The sequence below is a fragment of the Rhamphochromis longiceps genome, linkage group LG8 (assembly GCF_057381845.1).
Source record: "Rhamphochromis longiceps isolate RC_006_pf linkage group LG8, R_longiceps_female_GT1.1, whole genome shotgun sequence".
Classification (NCBI taxonomy): Eukaryota; Metazoa; Chordata; class Actinopteri; order Cichliformes; family Cichlidae; genus Rhamphochromis; species Rhamphochromis longiceps.
Window position 1 is genome coordinate 23861496 of NC_140564.1, and position 15751 is coordinate 23877246.

Here is a 15751-nt window from a genome sequence, read left to right on the forward strand (position 1 = left end):
CTCCAGCAGTGATGGAAATACGGGTTTAAAAAACACATTGCAGCAGAGAATACACCATACATTTTCATTGTTTCCACGCCACCACGCATTAAAGGCTTAGAAAACCCAAAATGTAAAAAGTTTCCAAATATTGGAATAAGAGTATTTATATGGGCAGTTATAAAACATGGTAAGGAAAAGTACTAAACAGGACATCTTGTTTTCTCTCGTCTAGTGGTAAATTACTCCCCCTCGAGGACAAACTGTGCACTGATTGAGGTCCAACTTGAGTCCAGTTTTTCTTGACAAATAACCAGCCCGCTATTTGTGAGCTGATGTTAGCATTCAGATGTGCAAAGAAAACACAGACAACTTGCACTCCATTAACTGAATGTTTAATATTTTATAGAAACAATAACCTTCATTTGGAGAAAGCCTGATGTAAAGTGTTTTATCTGACATCCAGATGAAATGCTCTCAACGTGATTGACGTGAAAATTCAAGGAGGAACACGTACATGTGTTTAGCCAACAGATGAAAAAAATAAAATAAAATCCCTTCTTAAATTTAAAAACAAAAAAAAAATAAAAAAATAAAAATCCACCTGACAAAGAATATTGGCAGAAACTAGCAAACCTGCTGCGTGATTTACAAGGAAAATTGCAGTGTTAATAAGTGTGGTGTATTAAATATATTTAGCTTGGCACAATATTATATGAGAGGAGTGAAATGATCCAAATAAAGACTGACATAATGTGAAGGAAGCAATTTCTCCTCTATAAATAAGAACATTATTCACTAGAGAGCTACAGTTGTATAACAAAGGATCATAACCAACATCTTTGACTTGATTAGATAAATTAAATGGCAAGAGAAGACATAAATATCAAGGAGGGAACACAGTGGTCCATCTTCAGTTTGGAGTTGATGCAGAGTCCCTGTGGTCTGACAATTCAAGGGATTAAAGGAGTGCTACTGAATATGAGGGAATACACAATTCAAGTATTGAAGACTAGTGTAAACAAGTCTCTGTACTATATAATTACTGTAGTAGGAATATTGCAAATCATGTGTGCTGATATTGCTGTAAGTGAGAAGTATTGGATGTTAACCATCGAGTCGGCTGTGAACTGCTGGATTTGAACATCTTCGCTACATCCTGGAATGTTTCTGGTTGACATGAACAAGGGGAGATACTTTTACAGGGCTCCATCTGGAATCCACAGTACTTTACTCTGTTCCTGCTCCACGATGGTCATGATCTGAGTGCAAATGTAGGAGACGCTGCCTCCCTGGACAATACCTGCAATACAGTTGGGAGGAGGGTGGTATTTTTGTGGTTAACACATCCCATTGAAAGTTCTTTCATTTTTTCCCATTCAGTCACTCAGCTCCCAGACCAATGTGATTTTTTCTTATTTTTGCATAATCTAAGCACTACTCATTTTCAATTATATCAAGCATGTAATGAGACTAATGTTGACACCAACCAACAGGACTGTGGAAATAAAAGACTTACAGTTGTAAACTGTGAAGACAAACTGGTATAAGCTGTCTATCAACAGATACTTTTAATGAAAGTGCTGATAAATATAATCACAATCGTGGCATGTGTGCAGAAGTTGGCCGGCCAACTCTCCCTAATAGATGGGATCAGTTGTGGTATGTGTTCATTGCAAAAGCCCTTGTGTATAAGTCGCCTCCTTTTCTAGTCATTAATCAGGCAGACAGTTGGGTGTCAGACTGTCTGCTGCTCCAGTTACCAGAACTTTAACTCTTCTTAAAGAACACACATACAGTGCTCCCAATACCTCCTCTTTAAGACTAAACTCTAAATAACATGAAATAAATACAGTTAAAAACAAATCTCAGAGACTATCACCAAAAATTTTGGACATACAGCGATAAATGCCATTAAACAGTTTGTGTCTGATTATTGATGAACTGACTTTTAAGCCCGAGGTGAAAAAATGGTTACAAAAATACACCTTTCTTTGTAAACTGGGATTCAGTTTGCAGTTACACATTTCTGTGTACTGTAGGTGTGGTTAAGGTTACAATAATTAGAATTATAATGCCTGTATACAAATTAACATCGAGTGAACATAAGCCTATCCCACCAACCTGTGAAGAAGCGGCTGTAGTCCTGCTCTATTTTCTGCGCTGCCTCAAACTGCTCCCTGGAATGTTTCTGAGACAGTTTATCCCGCAGGTACAAAGGGTCCTTCTGCTCTCTGAGGAAACATCAGCCCTGTCAGCCTGCTACAAAACCTCATTTCAAACACTCAAAGTGTCAGATTCTTGATGTCAACAAAACAGTCACAATTTCCATATTTTGTATTACTAAAAATCTGCAGACATGTTTATAAACAGTAATAATAGTGTGTGGATATTTTAATACATCTTGAACATTGCTAAATACAAATTTAGAGTGAATTTCTTTTATACAAAAATGTGAATACATTTATCCCAATTCAACTGCATATAAATTATTCATGTTTCTGGGCTGCTACTGCCAACATTAACTTAAATGAAAACCATTTTCCTGGAAATTCTACTGGCAGTAATAGACAAGAAAGTCTTTTTGGATAAATCAGCAAAGTTAACAAGGATCAACTACCCTTATTAGCATTTTATCGAAATAAAATAAAAAAAATACTCAGATGTTGACTAAAGTAACTATAGATGCAATTTAAAGGAGATATCTACTAGTTTTTACAGCAAAACTTCTCATTTCTGCCAAGAAATCTAACAGCTTAGCTTCAGTGAAATCTCCCTACTTTAAACCCATCCATCCCACTCAGTACCCATGACCGCACAAAGCCTTGAGAATTCATGTGTTTACCAGTCTTCATCTTTTACCTCTGACTTAACCTAGAATACCACTGTCTCTCTCCTTTCACTCATTATGCAGTCAACATTTTGGTCTGCTGATGCTTCTCAGAGGATAGAAACCCATGAAAAACCTTGGGCTCCTGTCAGTTGCTGCAGCAGGCAGTGGGAGGTGTGTTTTTGTGTACATGGAAGCTGAGGCCGGCAGGGCATCGTGTGTTTTTAGCCACCCACACCACGAAGCGGAGCCACAGGCCTCGTGAGCCCCTCCCAGGACAGCTGGCACTCAGCTGATGACAGCGAAGGCTTAGCAGGAATCAATCTGAACCATGTTTGCCTGCTGCACAGTTTCATAGATTTATGGACGCGTGTGTGTACGTGCGTGGTGGAAAAAGCCTGTTCCTGCCCTACCCGAGTTTGCCCTGATTTGCATGCGTTTGTGTGCGCATGTGCATGAAGCACCATGCCGAAGGTTCAGCAGATTTAATCTTCCCACGGATTACAAATGAAAAAGCAGAGGATCTGTGAGCCATCACCATCAGTCGATGAAAACAGGTGGTGGAAGAGAGCACGTCGTGTCTTCGCAACTAATGATGCTGATCAAATTTTGGTTGATCAATTCGTTTTGTTATGGATGGAGGGCAAATGTGATTATAAAACCAGCAAGACTTCTGCGGATGCCAATTTCCCAAGCAACTGTCTCAAGCCAGATAAAATTAAGCATAATCAGGAATAATCAGTCCTTCAAGCGAGAATGGCTTTAAAATGGGGGAACTTTAAGTAATCTTTAAATAATTCTTTATGACCTGACATTTTTAGATTACATATTGATTTAATGCCCAAGTAGTTATTTGCAAAATAGAAACAGATTATTACTTTAGTTCAGAATATACGGATGAGTTTTGTTCATGAATGTGGCTTTATTTGAAAATGCTATGGCCCACATTTTCCCCTTTCTTCTCAGAAACAGCCTCCAGAGGCAAAAGCTTTGGATGAGTTCTCTCTGTATGTTGTTCAAGGTTTGGAGCTTGACAAATAACTGGGTAAACAAAACTGGTACCACAACACAAAGCATGCTCAACATGTCTGACAGGTAGAAATAAAAAAAATATTTTAAAAGTCAAAGCAGGCATGAAATTACTCACTTTATCTGCTTGGCATTTTTGTAGCGGATGAATATGATGATTGGGTAGATGTGAACCATGTGAAGACGTTCAATGGCGTGAGGGGCAATGTCAAGTAAGCAGTGACAGTCCTATGAGAGAAGACAACATGAGAAATGGGAGATGTTTCAAAAAAAACAAAACAAAAAAAAAACTGCAGAAAATATTTATTTTCACGCTCTGTGTGTTTAAAGACTTCTAGCAGTTTATGGGATATCAACAACAACATAAATGTCAACATAAAAAAAATAAAGGTTCTTTGAAAATATGTAGCCAATCAAGTTATTTTAATCAGTTTGGAAGTTTGGCTGTATTGCATTATTTGGAATTCAGCTGAAAGTCCTCTGAAGATTGTAAGAAAAGTTGGAAAGACAGCAGTGCATAAACTTCAAGATACAACTGCTATTGGTGCAGGGTCATAAATGTGTCATTTCTGGACCAGCAAATCAATAAATAGTGCAGATTAAGGTTATTTTAAATTTACCTTTTCTGTGATTTCTTTTATTGAGGCGACTGTTGTCACGTCAAAATGCCCACTCCTCCGTTTGTAATCAATGAACACACAATCCTTTACTCCACGCTCTATTGCCTGCTGAGATGCCTTCATAATTTCTAAAAGTAAAGAAAAAAAAGCAACATTTTTTATTTTAATATACACGTCAAGTTCTCTGATCTTTGAGTTTCATGTTAGGTAGCTCTCAGTGAAATCTCCCTTGCGCAATAACACAAGTCTGATGGACACACACATCCTTCATGTATAAATTCACACAAATCAGAAGCTCACCAGGCAAACAGCGACAGAACTTGGTAGGAGCCTCCTTCTCCAACATGTCCTTACAGGCCTCCACTAATGGACCCAAGATCAGCACTGGACGAGGCGAAGAGTACTCCACCTTCTGAACCCGCTGGTACATGAGGCTCACGCCGTCTGTGCAGGGAATAAACCAAAGCAATTTATTCCAAAGGCATAACAGGAGAGAGACACTGCTGCTCATTTTAACCGTGGTTTCTGTGTTATGTGAAAGCTTCAGTTTCTTTCAAGAAAAATCCAGCTATATAAACACATCTTCATGCCTGAGATCTGCCTCACAAATCATCACGTAAGGTTAATAGGGACATTCAAAGTAGCAGTTTCTATCTAGTATCAAGCCTAAAGAATAAAATCTGAACTTTTCAAACTTGAGAGCATTATTAAGTCTTAGAGATTAGGCTTAATTGGGAAAAGGTTTTCATTAAAAAAAATAAATGTATGAACTTTTCTTTAAACACTTAAAGGTAACTATTTTAAACACCAAAGACTAAAATTTATTTGGTAAAACTGTGGTGTCTGTGATGAAATGTAATTATGTTTGTTGCACCTCCAGATGCAGCTGTGTGAAGTCTGATAAATTGACTGAAGTCAAGACTATATCCAGTAAATTAAATCTTGGATGCTTAGAAAGTGAGCAAGCCTCTGCAGCGTGCTCCACATTCAAACCTCTGACAAATCTGCCTGTGGTTGAACAGATTTGTGGGTAATTTTACGTCCAACTCTTGTGAAGGAGTGTGTGAAATACAATAATCAGATTCTGCTGTATTCACTGTGAACTTTTTGATTTCAAACAGTCCTTTGTAAGTTTAACAATGTGACGACAGTATAATGCAATGCTGGTGAAGTAAGCGCTCAAGAAAATCCAAATATGTGCTTATTCCAGAATCAACCTTTCTTATACAATTATGTGTCTTTTGTGCATTTTTAAATAAAGTTGTGTTTAGAAGAGAGTTTCTCACCCTCTGTGATGGGTAAAGAATCTGTGCTAATGGCGTCCAAAGCCGTCATGTCCTTTCCATCCTTGGATCCACTCCGTTTGTGCTTTAGCCTCCGGCGAAAGAATGACCTCCGAGCAGCAGCAGACAGCGTCCTGCTAGTGCCGTTTTCATCCTTCATATCAGCCATGCTGTGCCTTCTGTAGAATTCCTGGTCCATCCTTATGGAGATAATATTTCAATCCATATCAACATGCTATCAAACTAATGTTCTTTAACATTAAAGTTTGATGAATGTAGAATTTCTCAACAGATTTTCTAAATCAGAAAGCCACAAATTCTTACACTGTACTTACATGTATTTACTTGGAATCTGTCCTTTCTCTAGTTTCTGTGCACTCTCATCAAGCTGCCAGGCCATCCAGAAGCCAAAATTACCATTTGGTAGTGTGTCTTCAACATAAAGGATGTCATCTTTCTTAAAGCTTAGCTCCTGCTCCATTTCTGCCACTCTCTCATAAAGTGCTCTGCCAAATATGAATAAAGTAGTTGGGGAAGATGTCAATGGCATGATAAACAAAACTTTGCAGACTATAATGGAAAAACAAGTCTTACAAGCTATACTCTACAAGCTTCAACGAGTTATTGACCTGACACTCAAATCACCAAAACATGTCTGTTCTGTTAGCTCAATGTTCCCAAACTTTACTGCCCATTTCCCGGTGGTTAGGTTCCATTTTGGATTTTGTTTAACATAAAATTAAGAGGCACAATATTCATGTCATCTCAGCAGTTTAATTTCAGTGGCCTGATAAATATTCAGGGTACCTTATGAAAAATCCATCTCCGGTACTCTCTCTTACTGCATCAAGGTTGTCTGCATAGTTCTGGACCTTGAAGGTGATCGTTTCAGCTGGTTTCAACAATTCCAGGTAAGCATCTTCTTTAGTTTTGTTCTTCATGCTGACACCATTGTACTGTTTAAAAAATAAATTAATTAATTAAAACTATAAAGACAATCATCTAGAAGACAGAAAGCAGTCAGATTCTATGTCTAAACCTGCTTTAATGTGCTTTTCTTCTAGCCTCAGAGCATTATAATACAGGTACACAAATCACACAATTATGTCCAGTATTGTTTTCACTACAGCTACTGCAACTTACTTTTTATTGAACACATGACAACTTTGGTGCGTCACAGTTATTGACAAATATGAAAGATACCTCCAGCATCAAATCTCCAGGCAGTAAACCATCAGGACCCCTAGCAGGGCTGTCATCATCTAAACTCTCCACAAAGATGCCATAAAGGTTCCCTCCACAGATCTGAACTCCCAGCTCCACGTGGATCCTCTTCAGCCTCACCAACCGATACTCTGGAACCCTGCGTGGATTTGAACCAGGAAGCCTGAAAGAAAAATACATTTTAAGAAGTTCGACCAGTAGATTCAAAGTCTATTTTAAAGGGCTGTATTAAAACACCATATCAACCCAGCGAACATAAAAGCAGATATAAAGCTACTACCTGGAGGAGATGTGTGGACTAGTGGCAGGAGTCGTTTGTTTGGATGCAGGAGTAATCGTGCCTTCATCCTGCTCACTCAGTAAATCTACAGTGGAGTGATTGTCCGGTGTGGTGGCTCCGCTGTCATGGGGTGACGGCTGGTTGCTGATGGATTCCATCCGAGAACTAAAAAGATGAGAAACAAAGTCAGAATCTTTTCTAATCATTTAATATTTTACCCTAAAGTCCAAATAACTGTTTTTTAGAGAATACACTTTAGGGTTTGTTTACTGTTATAGCACATTCGTGCCATCTCCTTTTTAGTGTTAATATTTGTTAATCATAATTACATAACCCATTTCTTATTCCTGTGCTACAGTATGAAGTCTTTACGATTGTGTACTCATGCGTTTGCTTTGCACATACTGTGCTTTATACAGAAAAGGGCACTGCTAAGCTCTCGTCTCCCTCTTACCCTGAACGAGAGTGAATCCCCAGCTGAAACATGTGTGGATTATACTGAGCCAAAATGGTGACCGTGTCACATTGCTGCCCGATCACCAGCCGTGCCTGCTGCTCATTGGCATTGCGAAGGTTGATTCCATTAAACTGGAAACAGAAGGGATTCATTAGAGGCAGAAAAAAAAAAAAAAAAAAAAAAAAAAAAAAAGATAAATCATGGATATGCAGTAAAGTAGCTAATGTACCTCAAGAAGTTGATCTCCGTACTCTAATCGAGCTTGATGAGCAATGCTACCTGCTGTCACTTTGGACACAAACACTCCGCCATTCTCTCCACTCACAATGGAGATACCAAGCGGTTCTGCTCCCTTCTGTACCGTCACATTTCGTGGCTCCCCCAGGTACGGCCTTCAGGAGAAAAAAAAAAAAAAAAAAAAGAACATTTATGTGTTTTGACATCTTATAGAAAAGTTGCAAGCATGCAACTTTGGGGAAGGGAAAAAAATAAAATAAAAAATTAGAATAAGCTCTTCCCTTCAATCTAATGTTTTCCTACACAATATGAGTCTGCATGCTATCATGCATGTCATGTATGCAAATAATCACCGAATCATGTGACATTTTTCACACAAATGTGTATTGTTCAAACAATAATATGCACGTACCAGCCACAACATTAAAAACCCCTTGCAGGTAAAGTAAATAACAGTAATCACAATCCTGGTATGTGGCTGATACCACCCACAAAAACAGCAGCACCATATGAAGGCAATGACAGTCCCCAACTGGACAATGTCAGGGCCTCCAACCTCTCAAAATCCCAATCTGATCAAGCATCTGATGCTTGAGCCTGTAGCCTCATGTCTGACAATACCAGACACGCCCAAAGGTCTTATGTTTGTGCACCTAATGGTCCAAGCTGTTTTTGTAGCACACTGTACCAAGAACAAGGTTTTAATGTTGTGGCTGATGTGGCAAGCGTGCATTTTCAAATCCCACTTCATGTCATGCAATCATACAACATTTAACAGCATTCTGAATAAATAATGAGCAGAGAAGATGACGACCTAAGGATACACATCCATTTCATTACTGCCATTATTAAACATTCAAAAGAATCTAGCACCGCTGCTGCAAAGTGATTCTAGACTGTAACATTTATATATGCAGAGTGTAGGCAGAATGATAAGATCTGTGCTCCAACAGTCCTGCAGACAGTGCTTATACTGTATGTGCTACCAGCACAAGACAAACCTCAAGCTTCTTAAAGAGAAGAACTTGGGCTTAATTCCAAGTGGAGGTCTAACAGAGGAAGTGCAGTAAGAGACAAATCTGAGAAGCAGAATGACAGGGAAAAAATAAAAACAGACAAAGACAGAAAGATTTCAAGTTACAAGGCTCAGCAGCAGAGAAGAAAGTGAAGATAATAAAATGATCGATTGTGGTGACAGTGTTGGATGGAGGCTTGAGGCTTTGTTTACTGCTTTGCAAGCATTTAATCACAATGAACCAGACAAAAAGTACAGACAAATGGTGGAAAACATGTCTTGTGGTGCTGAATCATGGTGGGATAAAGATTCGGACAATGACGAGGATTCGGTTGGCCTACCCTTCCTTTCGCCTGTCACCAATTGAAGCAGGGCTGACTGATATCCTAGGTTGGGTGGAAATGGAGCTCTGCGATTGGCTGCTAGTGAAAGACGACGTGTCCAGGTTGACAGGGGACATTGGAGGTGTTGGGCTGCTACCCTCCGAATGTGTAAGCGAGCCTGGAGTGACAGAAGATATTAAAAAATTGAAGTAACATTTGGTACCAGTAGATGTTGCTCCCAGACTGAACAGTACCTTTGTCAGATCCAGTGGCGCGAGGATAACGAATTGGAGGGATCTTAATCCGTTCTGCTCTAAATTGAGTACCAGAGGTGCCTAAGAAAAAAAACAGGAAATTTATTAAAAGGGTCAGTTGACCCATAATGGAAAAAAAAGAAAACAAGAAACATTTTCTCACACAACTGAGGGTATCCAACCATGTTGATATGGGAATTCCCCAGGAAATATATGAACAACTGTGATAAGCCCCTTTCCCCGACACTGCTAATCTAAATATTTACCACAGAGCAAATGTTTGAAGTAGCCAGTTAATCACCATCGTCTCCTGAGCCAATTAAACTGCTACAAGACTTTCTAACTCATTACAGGAGAGTTGCATTTAAAACTGACATTGCATAAATATAATGAGTTTAAGAGTAAAATTAAAGTTAAATAATTTTGTGTCACAGAAGTCAGTGTTTGCTAACAATGCAACTCGACGCCAGTTAGGTGTTTTGCTAGCAGTGATAAATAGTGGGCTAAATAAGTGCGGACTGAATTAAGAAAAATGTAAACAACATTATTCACATTTTAAACATGTCGTGATTACCATAAAACTAGGGCACCATACATACTCATTCTGTTGCTGCAGGGCAAGGAGTTAGTACTGTGTGGTGGTTGGCTGCAGCTCCGCTCAGTCGGGTTTCCAGTGCGCTTGTGGCTGAGGTCCAGACTGAGGCGACCTTGATGCTGGGGGCTAGAGTAGAGGGGGGGGGGAGGAAAAAGAAAAGGCCTGCGTAAGTCCCCCGGCAGTCAATTATTCAACCCAGGGCAAGATATAATTTGCTACATGCCATCTGTCCATGAGATCTGGGGCAGGATACACAGTTGTTTCGCTGCTATAAATACACCATTCAGGATTTAGCAAATCTGTGGTTAAAATGAAAAACAGTACTACTAGAACTAATGTCTACTTTGCAGTAAGCATCAAAATAAACTGTTAAATCTATATATATATATATAAAAAAAAAAAAAAAAAAACAACATCTGAAATTGTCTTTTATTTCTAACTAATGCACCAAAAACCAGAAGTATGCAGAATACAATCACAGCAAAAAAAGAATACAGAATAATTATTAATTAATCTCTCTCTCTGCTTCAAAAGAGACAGTCTAACAGTTGAGATAAAATATCAGTTTTCTAACAGATATAGATATTTCAAGATGTCGTAACAAGGAAAAAAGTAAACTTAAAAAGCATTTGGAGAACACTTTTCTCCAACGAGGCCAATGACCTAGCTCAGAATTTCTTAACGACGTGACCTGGTTCTGTCCCAAAATCTGGTGGCTTTCTTTGTCCCTGCTCCACATTTCCACCAAGTTGTATTTGACTAGTTGCTGCATTATCTGTCTAACAGACAAAAACAGCACTGAAGATACTCTACCTGTCGAATAATTCAATTAATCATGGGTGAACTCTATTAAGTCAATTCAAAGACCTGGAATTGAGAGTTCTGTTTCACCGACAAATTGTAGTGGTTTAGTCGACTCAGCTACCTTCTTCCTATTAAATGTCTGCAGTGAATGAGGTGTGATTGAAACAGAAAATTTTACTTGACACTATATGCAAAATAAGTATACTCATTAATTCATATATTCACATGGCAAAATGACAAGATTTATTTTTAGGATTCACAACAGTAAAAAGGCTCGTGAAGAAGAGTTGGACTTGTGCATGTTGAAAAGACTGACAGAACACCTTGTGTGTGTATGAGGATGACTGCTCGAGCTGGGAGCTGGAGGAGGGTTGTTGGCCTGGACCTCATGGCTCCAGGCTGTGTAGACAGGGTTCCTCATGACAGCCGTCACAGCAGGGCAAGGGGCAAAACTTCGTTGTGCAGGGTCTGGAGGACAAATAGTGGGATTAGACATCAACAAGTAGTAGTTATGTGACACTTCCATCCTATAAATATCAAGCCTTTATTAGTTCAATAGAAAAAACCCCAACAAATCGAAATCAACTTTCTATTTTTATTATTAGTGATCCATGCAGTGTTTGGAAATGTGAAAAAAAAAAATGGAAAAAAATGAACACATTAAGCTGTTCCCATAACTTACGTGATGCAATGCTACTGTAGCTTTTGGGTGCATATTGTACGCTGTACCGATTGGTTCGTATAGGAGAGAAACGTAACAAGTCCACTGGCTCTGGGGAGTGTTCATCGTTAGAGAAACTCTGTACCTGCAAGGAGCAAACGTACAGCTTGTAAGCCTTTTAATTTTTGAGGAAATAAGGGACACAAAATAACACAAACCATAGCATCTATAAAAATGTCAAATAGTAAATTCCTCAACATGTTCTTTAAATACTCAGTTACCTGAATAGGAACAGGAATGTGCAATGGAGTCACATTTCGACGTAGTGCTGGTGCTGATTTTGGCCGGTATCTCTTTTTTCCTTGCACTTCTGTCCTGTACCGGTTCTCCTCCTCTTCTTCCTCCTCAGCAGGTTTCTTGGAGCTGCCCTTGGCCTCTCCTGGAGGGCCATCATTGAAATAGCATTGGTTTCCCACCTCTCCCTTGTCCTTAGGATTCGTAGCTTGGGCAGGGGATGCTGGTGGTGTGCCGGTGGTAATGGTGGAGTCCGACGCGGAGCTGTTCTGCTGCCGATGCTTGAACCTAAACGAGTCGCTCCTTGCTGGTGGGGTGGGGGGTGTCTGAGCAGATTCAGACACTGAGCTCTGCGGTGAGTGAGACAGGGACATGTAGTCCAGTTTTTGGGCTGCATCAGGTCTCCTGAAAGCATTCATGTCAAAAATAGACTTCCTCTGTTTGGGCTTCTTATAGATGGACAGTTGGGTGTACTCTGAAACAGTTCCCACTATGACTTTAGGCCATGTGCCTCCACTGGGCTTGACTGGCGAGCTCTGCACTCGGTCCACAGCAGCCTGTGGTGAGCTGCAGTCGGACAGAAGAGGGGTGAAGGTAAAAGGCCGATGCTGGAGGTCCTGCCTCCGGTAGCAGAATTCTGGGTGGGGTTCCGAAGGACTATGTGAGGCAGAAAAGGAACGGGAATGCGGGGAACCATTGGAAAAGGGTTTGTGGTGGGAGTGAGTGCTGCCACTGCTGCTATTCAGGGAGTCACCGGTATCCTTGCAGGCTTCCTCCCCTCTGCTGCCAAAGTCACAGCTACAAATGTCAGTTTGTGTGGAGCAATTGTGCTTAGAGTTTCTGCAGTTTCTCGTGTGGCCCTCACAGGACTGGAGTCGCGGGTTCTTTTCAGAGTCTCTCAAAGTTTCATATAAACTCTGCCCAGAACAGCTTTGGGGAAAGAACTGTGCAGGAAGAAATGTTGATAAATATACATTAAAATAGTTTAAATGCAATAAATAGCTTCCGATGAAATGGACGATCGCTGACATTTTTAACCACAAACTTGAGATAGCATTTAAAAATTAAAGATACTGGTAGCAATTAAGGTTTAAGAAGACTTTGCATTGTCTATTAACCCAATGAGCATTTGCACGAAGTAAGCATTGTACAACTAGCATAAAGCCTGACTATTGGGAGTCTATTAGAAGAAACAGCAGTATGTGATTTTACAGTTGTGAGAATCTGTATGTGTTTGGGTTACTGAGTTTTTACCTTCATGAGGGAGAGGCTGAGAGAATTTCGGCAGTTTCTCAGCAGAGACTCACATTCAGAGAGCGACTTGTTATCGAGCGCAATTCCATTGATCTGAGGAAAAAACAAACAAACAAACAAAAAAAAAAAGTCCCATAAATAAGAGCCTACTTACCTAGACATCATCATCATCGTACTCCATCTTGAAATGGCGTCTGCAAATGTGCTAGTTATGGTTAGAATTTAGATTACCGGTATCTGAGGTGTGCGCATCCTCATTACACAACATTAACCATTAAAATGATGGCTGATGTGTACTTGGGTACAAAAATAGTGGCCACCTGCCCTTAAAAGTAATCAAGTCCCAAAAATTCCTTGATTAGGATTATGGAGGTACTTTATTTTTTAAAATATCAGATTCCTGTAAATAATGCAAGCCTTTTTTAATAATAAAGTGAGATCATACTGAATTCCCTGTCTCAAACATGTAGGTAGGACATCAAGACAATTCAGGACTTAAGTAGGATTGTGAGACCTCCCAAAAACGAAGCTTAGACGCATATTCAGTACAGTTACTGATACTGATATCAAAGCAGCCAGCTATGATAGAGTGCATGATGTAAGACTATCAGCAAATGATGGTCTATTAATGAATTTTGGGTCCTGGGCAGTGTTAAAGCTGCCAGGGATAAAATTATAGCATAAGGACAAATTACAATATAAAAGACAGATTCAGATCATAATGGAAGCCGTTTGGAATAACCGGCATATTCCAGACCAATAAAGTGTAACATATATGGTGGTCTAAAACTTAAATATAGTCAAGCCAAAAATGATTCTCAGTCATGACTTTTTTTTTTTTTTATCCAACATAAGAGTGCTGAAATCAAAAGATAAGTAGACTATATAATTGTGTTATGGCCTGTATGTATGGTTTGTGTGACAAGGGCAAGTTTGGGAATGTGCTAGCTTACTTTCACTAACATTTAATCCTAGTTTAACTGACAGATTTTATATTATCTGACATATGAAAATTACAAAACTATGTTAATAGTGTGCAGCAGTGTACTGTGAGCATCTTTGTATTGTAGCTGATATTTTGGTACCTCCAGTGAATTTTTAGTAATGTCAGATTTTACTTCATCTCGGAGGTCAGCCTCACTGGAAGCCCACAGTCTCCATTATATCCTCTCTATATAACAGTGAAACTGGCTGCATTACTTCATGTTCATTGAAGTTATGAAATGTATACATATACACAACAAATTTCCTCTGTTTCAACACTGTACTTTGAAGGCAAGTAGTTGGAACATGCTGCAGTTGTGCTTGTCTTAAAACAACTTGAATGTGGTCAGTAGAGGGCACTAGAGACCACAGCCATCTCTTGATAACAAACAGGCTTTTATCAAACAAATGATAAACTTTTCAGTGATCATACTTACAGCTAACAGTCTGTCACCAATAGTGAGATTGCAGTCTTTAGCAGCTGGGCTGCCAGCAGCCAATGTGGCAACAAACACTCCACTTTCCAAACCTAGTCCACTGTCTATGAGGAAAAACAATTAGAAAAAACACACCCCAATTACCATCACATATACAGATAATTAAACGCAAATACTTTGCACTTTAATGTCATTACTAGCTTGTCAGGCAGACATAACGGTGAAGTTTATTACTTATTTGGAAATTGAAGCTGACCTTTGTGTCCAGCTAAGTTTATCTGGATTGGAGTGATGATCCGTCCTCCTAGTGACTTTCTTCTACGAACCACCATATTAATCATGCCCTCACCACTCAACACAGCTTTGATCACCTGCTTCCTGTCTTTATTGGTCAGGTCCACGTCATTTATTTTAAGCAACCAGTCATTTACCCTGAACAGAAATAAGAGAGAATATAATAATAATGAAAGAGAAGCCAACTATGATGTGTTGTGTAAATTGACATGTATCAAAAATCTGATTTTCTGAGTGCTGCATACTAAATTTTACAAGTGAAAATATGAAAATGTGTTTCTATTCTCCAAATAAAGCTTATTATTAGAACCAAAACTCAGGTGTCAAATGACAAAGGGAAATCAAAACATTTATATACACTGAGGAGGAAAGTGACAGTTACCTTAATCTTCCCTCAGCAATACTTCCTTTATCCACCTTAGTTACAAATACACCACAGTCCCCTGGTAAATAGGGATCATTTACCCCTTCAGCAATATCAAATCCAAGTGCTTTCAAATCCATGTCCTGCAAAAATGAAAAATCACGAGGAATATTATGATTTTTTGATTCTGAATTAGTTCATTCATTAAGTGCAATTCTCTAAAGGCAAATCACATTTCTTAAAAAACAAAAAAGAAAACTCTAAATGATCCTTACTCTGTGCTTCTCAAATTCTACAACTTCTGTCTCCCACTCCATTGAGTCAGTGTCTATGGCTGAATCATGTGAACTGTGGGCCATCAGCTGACGATATCTTGCTTCCTTTTCCAGCTCATCTTCCAACTTTTCTCTGCAGGAAACATGAAATATGTAGCTCTTCAGCAAGTATTTCAAAGTAATTTGAACTGTCCTGTGTAAATAAAATTCATCCACTGGGTGGCACAAAAGATCATTAAGGAAGAGAAGCACTTTTAA

The 15751-nt window shown here is 39.2% G+C and overlaps 1 protein-coding gene across 3 annotated transcripts in view; it reads right to left on the reverse strand.

Moving 5' to 3' along the window:
* Nucleotides 1-378: 378 nt before the first annotated feature.
* Nucleotides 379-15751, reverse strand: part of LOC146663720 (disks large homolog 5-like) — a 30354-nt gene continuing 14981 nt past the window's right edge. For 2 of the 3 annotated variants that reach the window (XM_085416598.1, XM_085416597.1), the window contains exons 11-33: nucleotides 15494-15626; nucleotides 15237-15361; nucleotides 14817-14992; nucleotides 14561-14664; nucleotides 13140-13232; nucleotides 11873-12829; nucleotides 11613-11736; nucleotides 11254-11398; nucleotides 10131-10252; nucleotides 9532-9612; nucleotides 9296-9455; nucleotides 7932-8094; nucleotides 7700-7833; nucleotides 7246-7410; nucleotides 6945-7128; nucleotides 6549-6697; nucleotides 6077-6247; nucleotides 5745-5941; nucleotides 4759-4902; nucleotides 4459-4586; nucleotides 3957-4066; nucleotides 2104-2213; nucleotides 379-1282 (exon numbers count right to left, since the gene is read on the reverse strand). In XM_085416598.1, the coding sequence (XP_085272724.1) occupies nucleotides 1179-1282; nucleotides 2104-2213; nucleotides 3957-4066; nucleotides 4459-4586; nucleotides 4759-4902; nucleotides 5745-5941; nucleotides 6077-6247; nucleotides 6549-6697; nucleotides 6945-7128; nucleotides 7246-7410; nucleotides 7700-7833; nucleotides 7932-8094; nucleotides 9296-9455; nucleotides 9532-9612; nucleotides 10131-10252; nucleotides 11254-11398; nucleotides 11613-11736; nucleotides 11873-12829; nucleotides 13140-13232; nucleotides 14561-14664; nucleotides 14817-14992; nucleotides 15237-15361; nucleotides 15494-15626 (3979 nt within the window). In that variant the 3' untranslated portion in view covers nucleotides 379-1178. Of the gene's footprint in view, nucleotides 1283-2103; nucleotides 2214-3956; nucleotides 4067-4458; nucleotides 4587-4758; nucleotides 4903-5744; nucleotides 5942-6076; nucleotides 6248-6548; nucleotides 6698-6944; nucleotides 7129-7245; nucleotides 7411-7699; nucleotides 7834-7931; nucleotides 8095-8940; nucleotides 9019-9295; nucleotides 9456-9531; nucleotides 9613-10130; nucleotides 10253-11253; nucleotides 11399-11612; nucleotides 11737-11872; nucleotides 12830-13139; nucleotides 13233-14560; nucleotides 14665-14816; nucleotides 14993-15236; nucleotides 15362-15493; nucleotides 15627-15751 lie in introns of all 3 variants that reach the window. The other variant, XM_085416600.1, reaches the window with a different exon arrangement.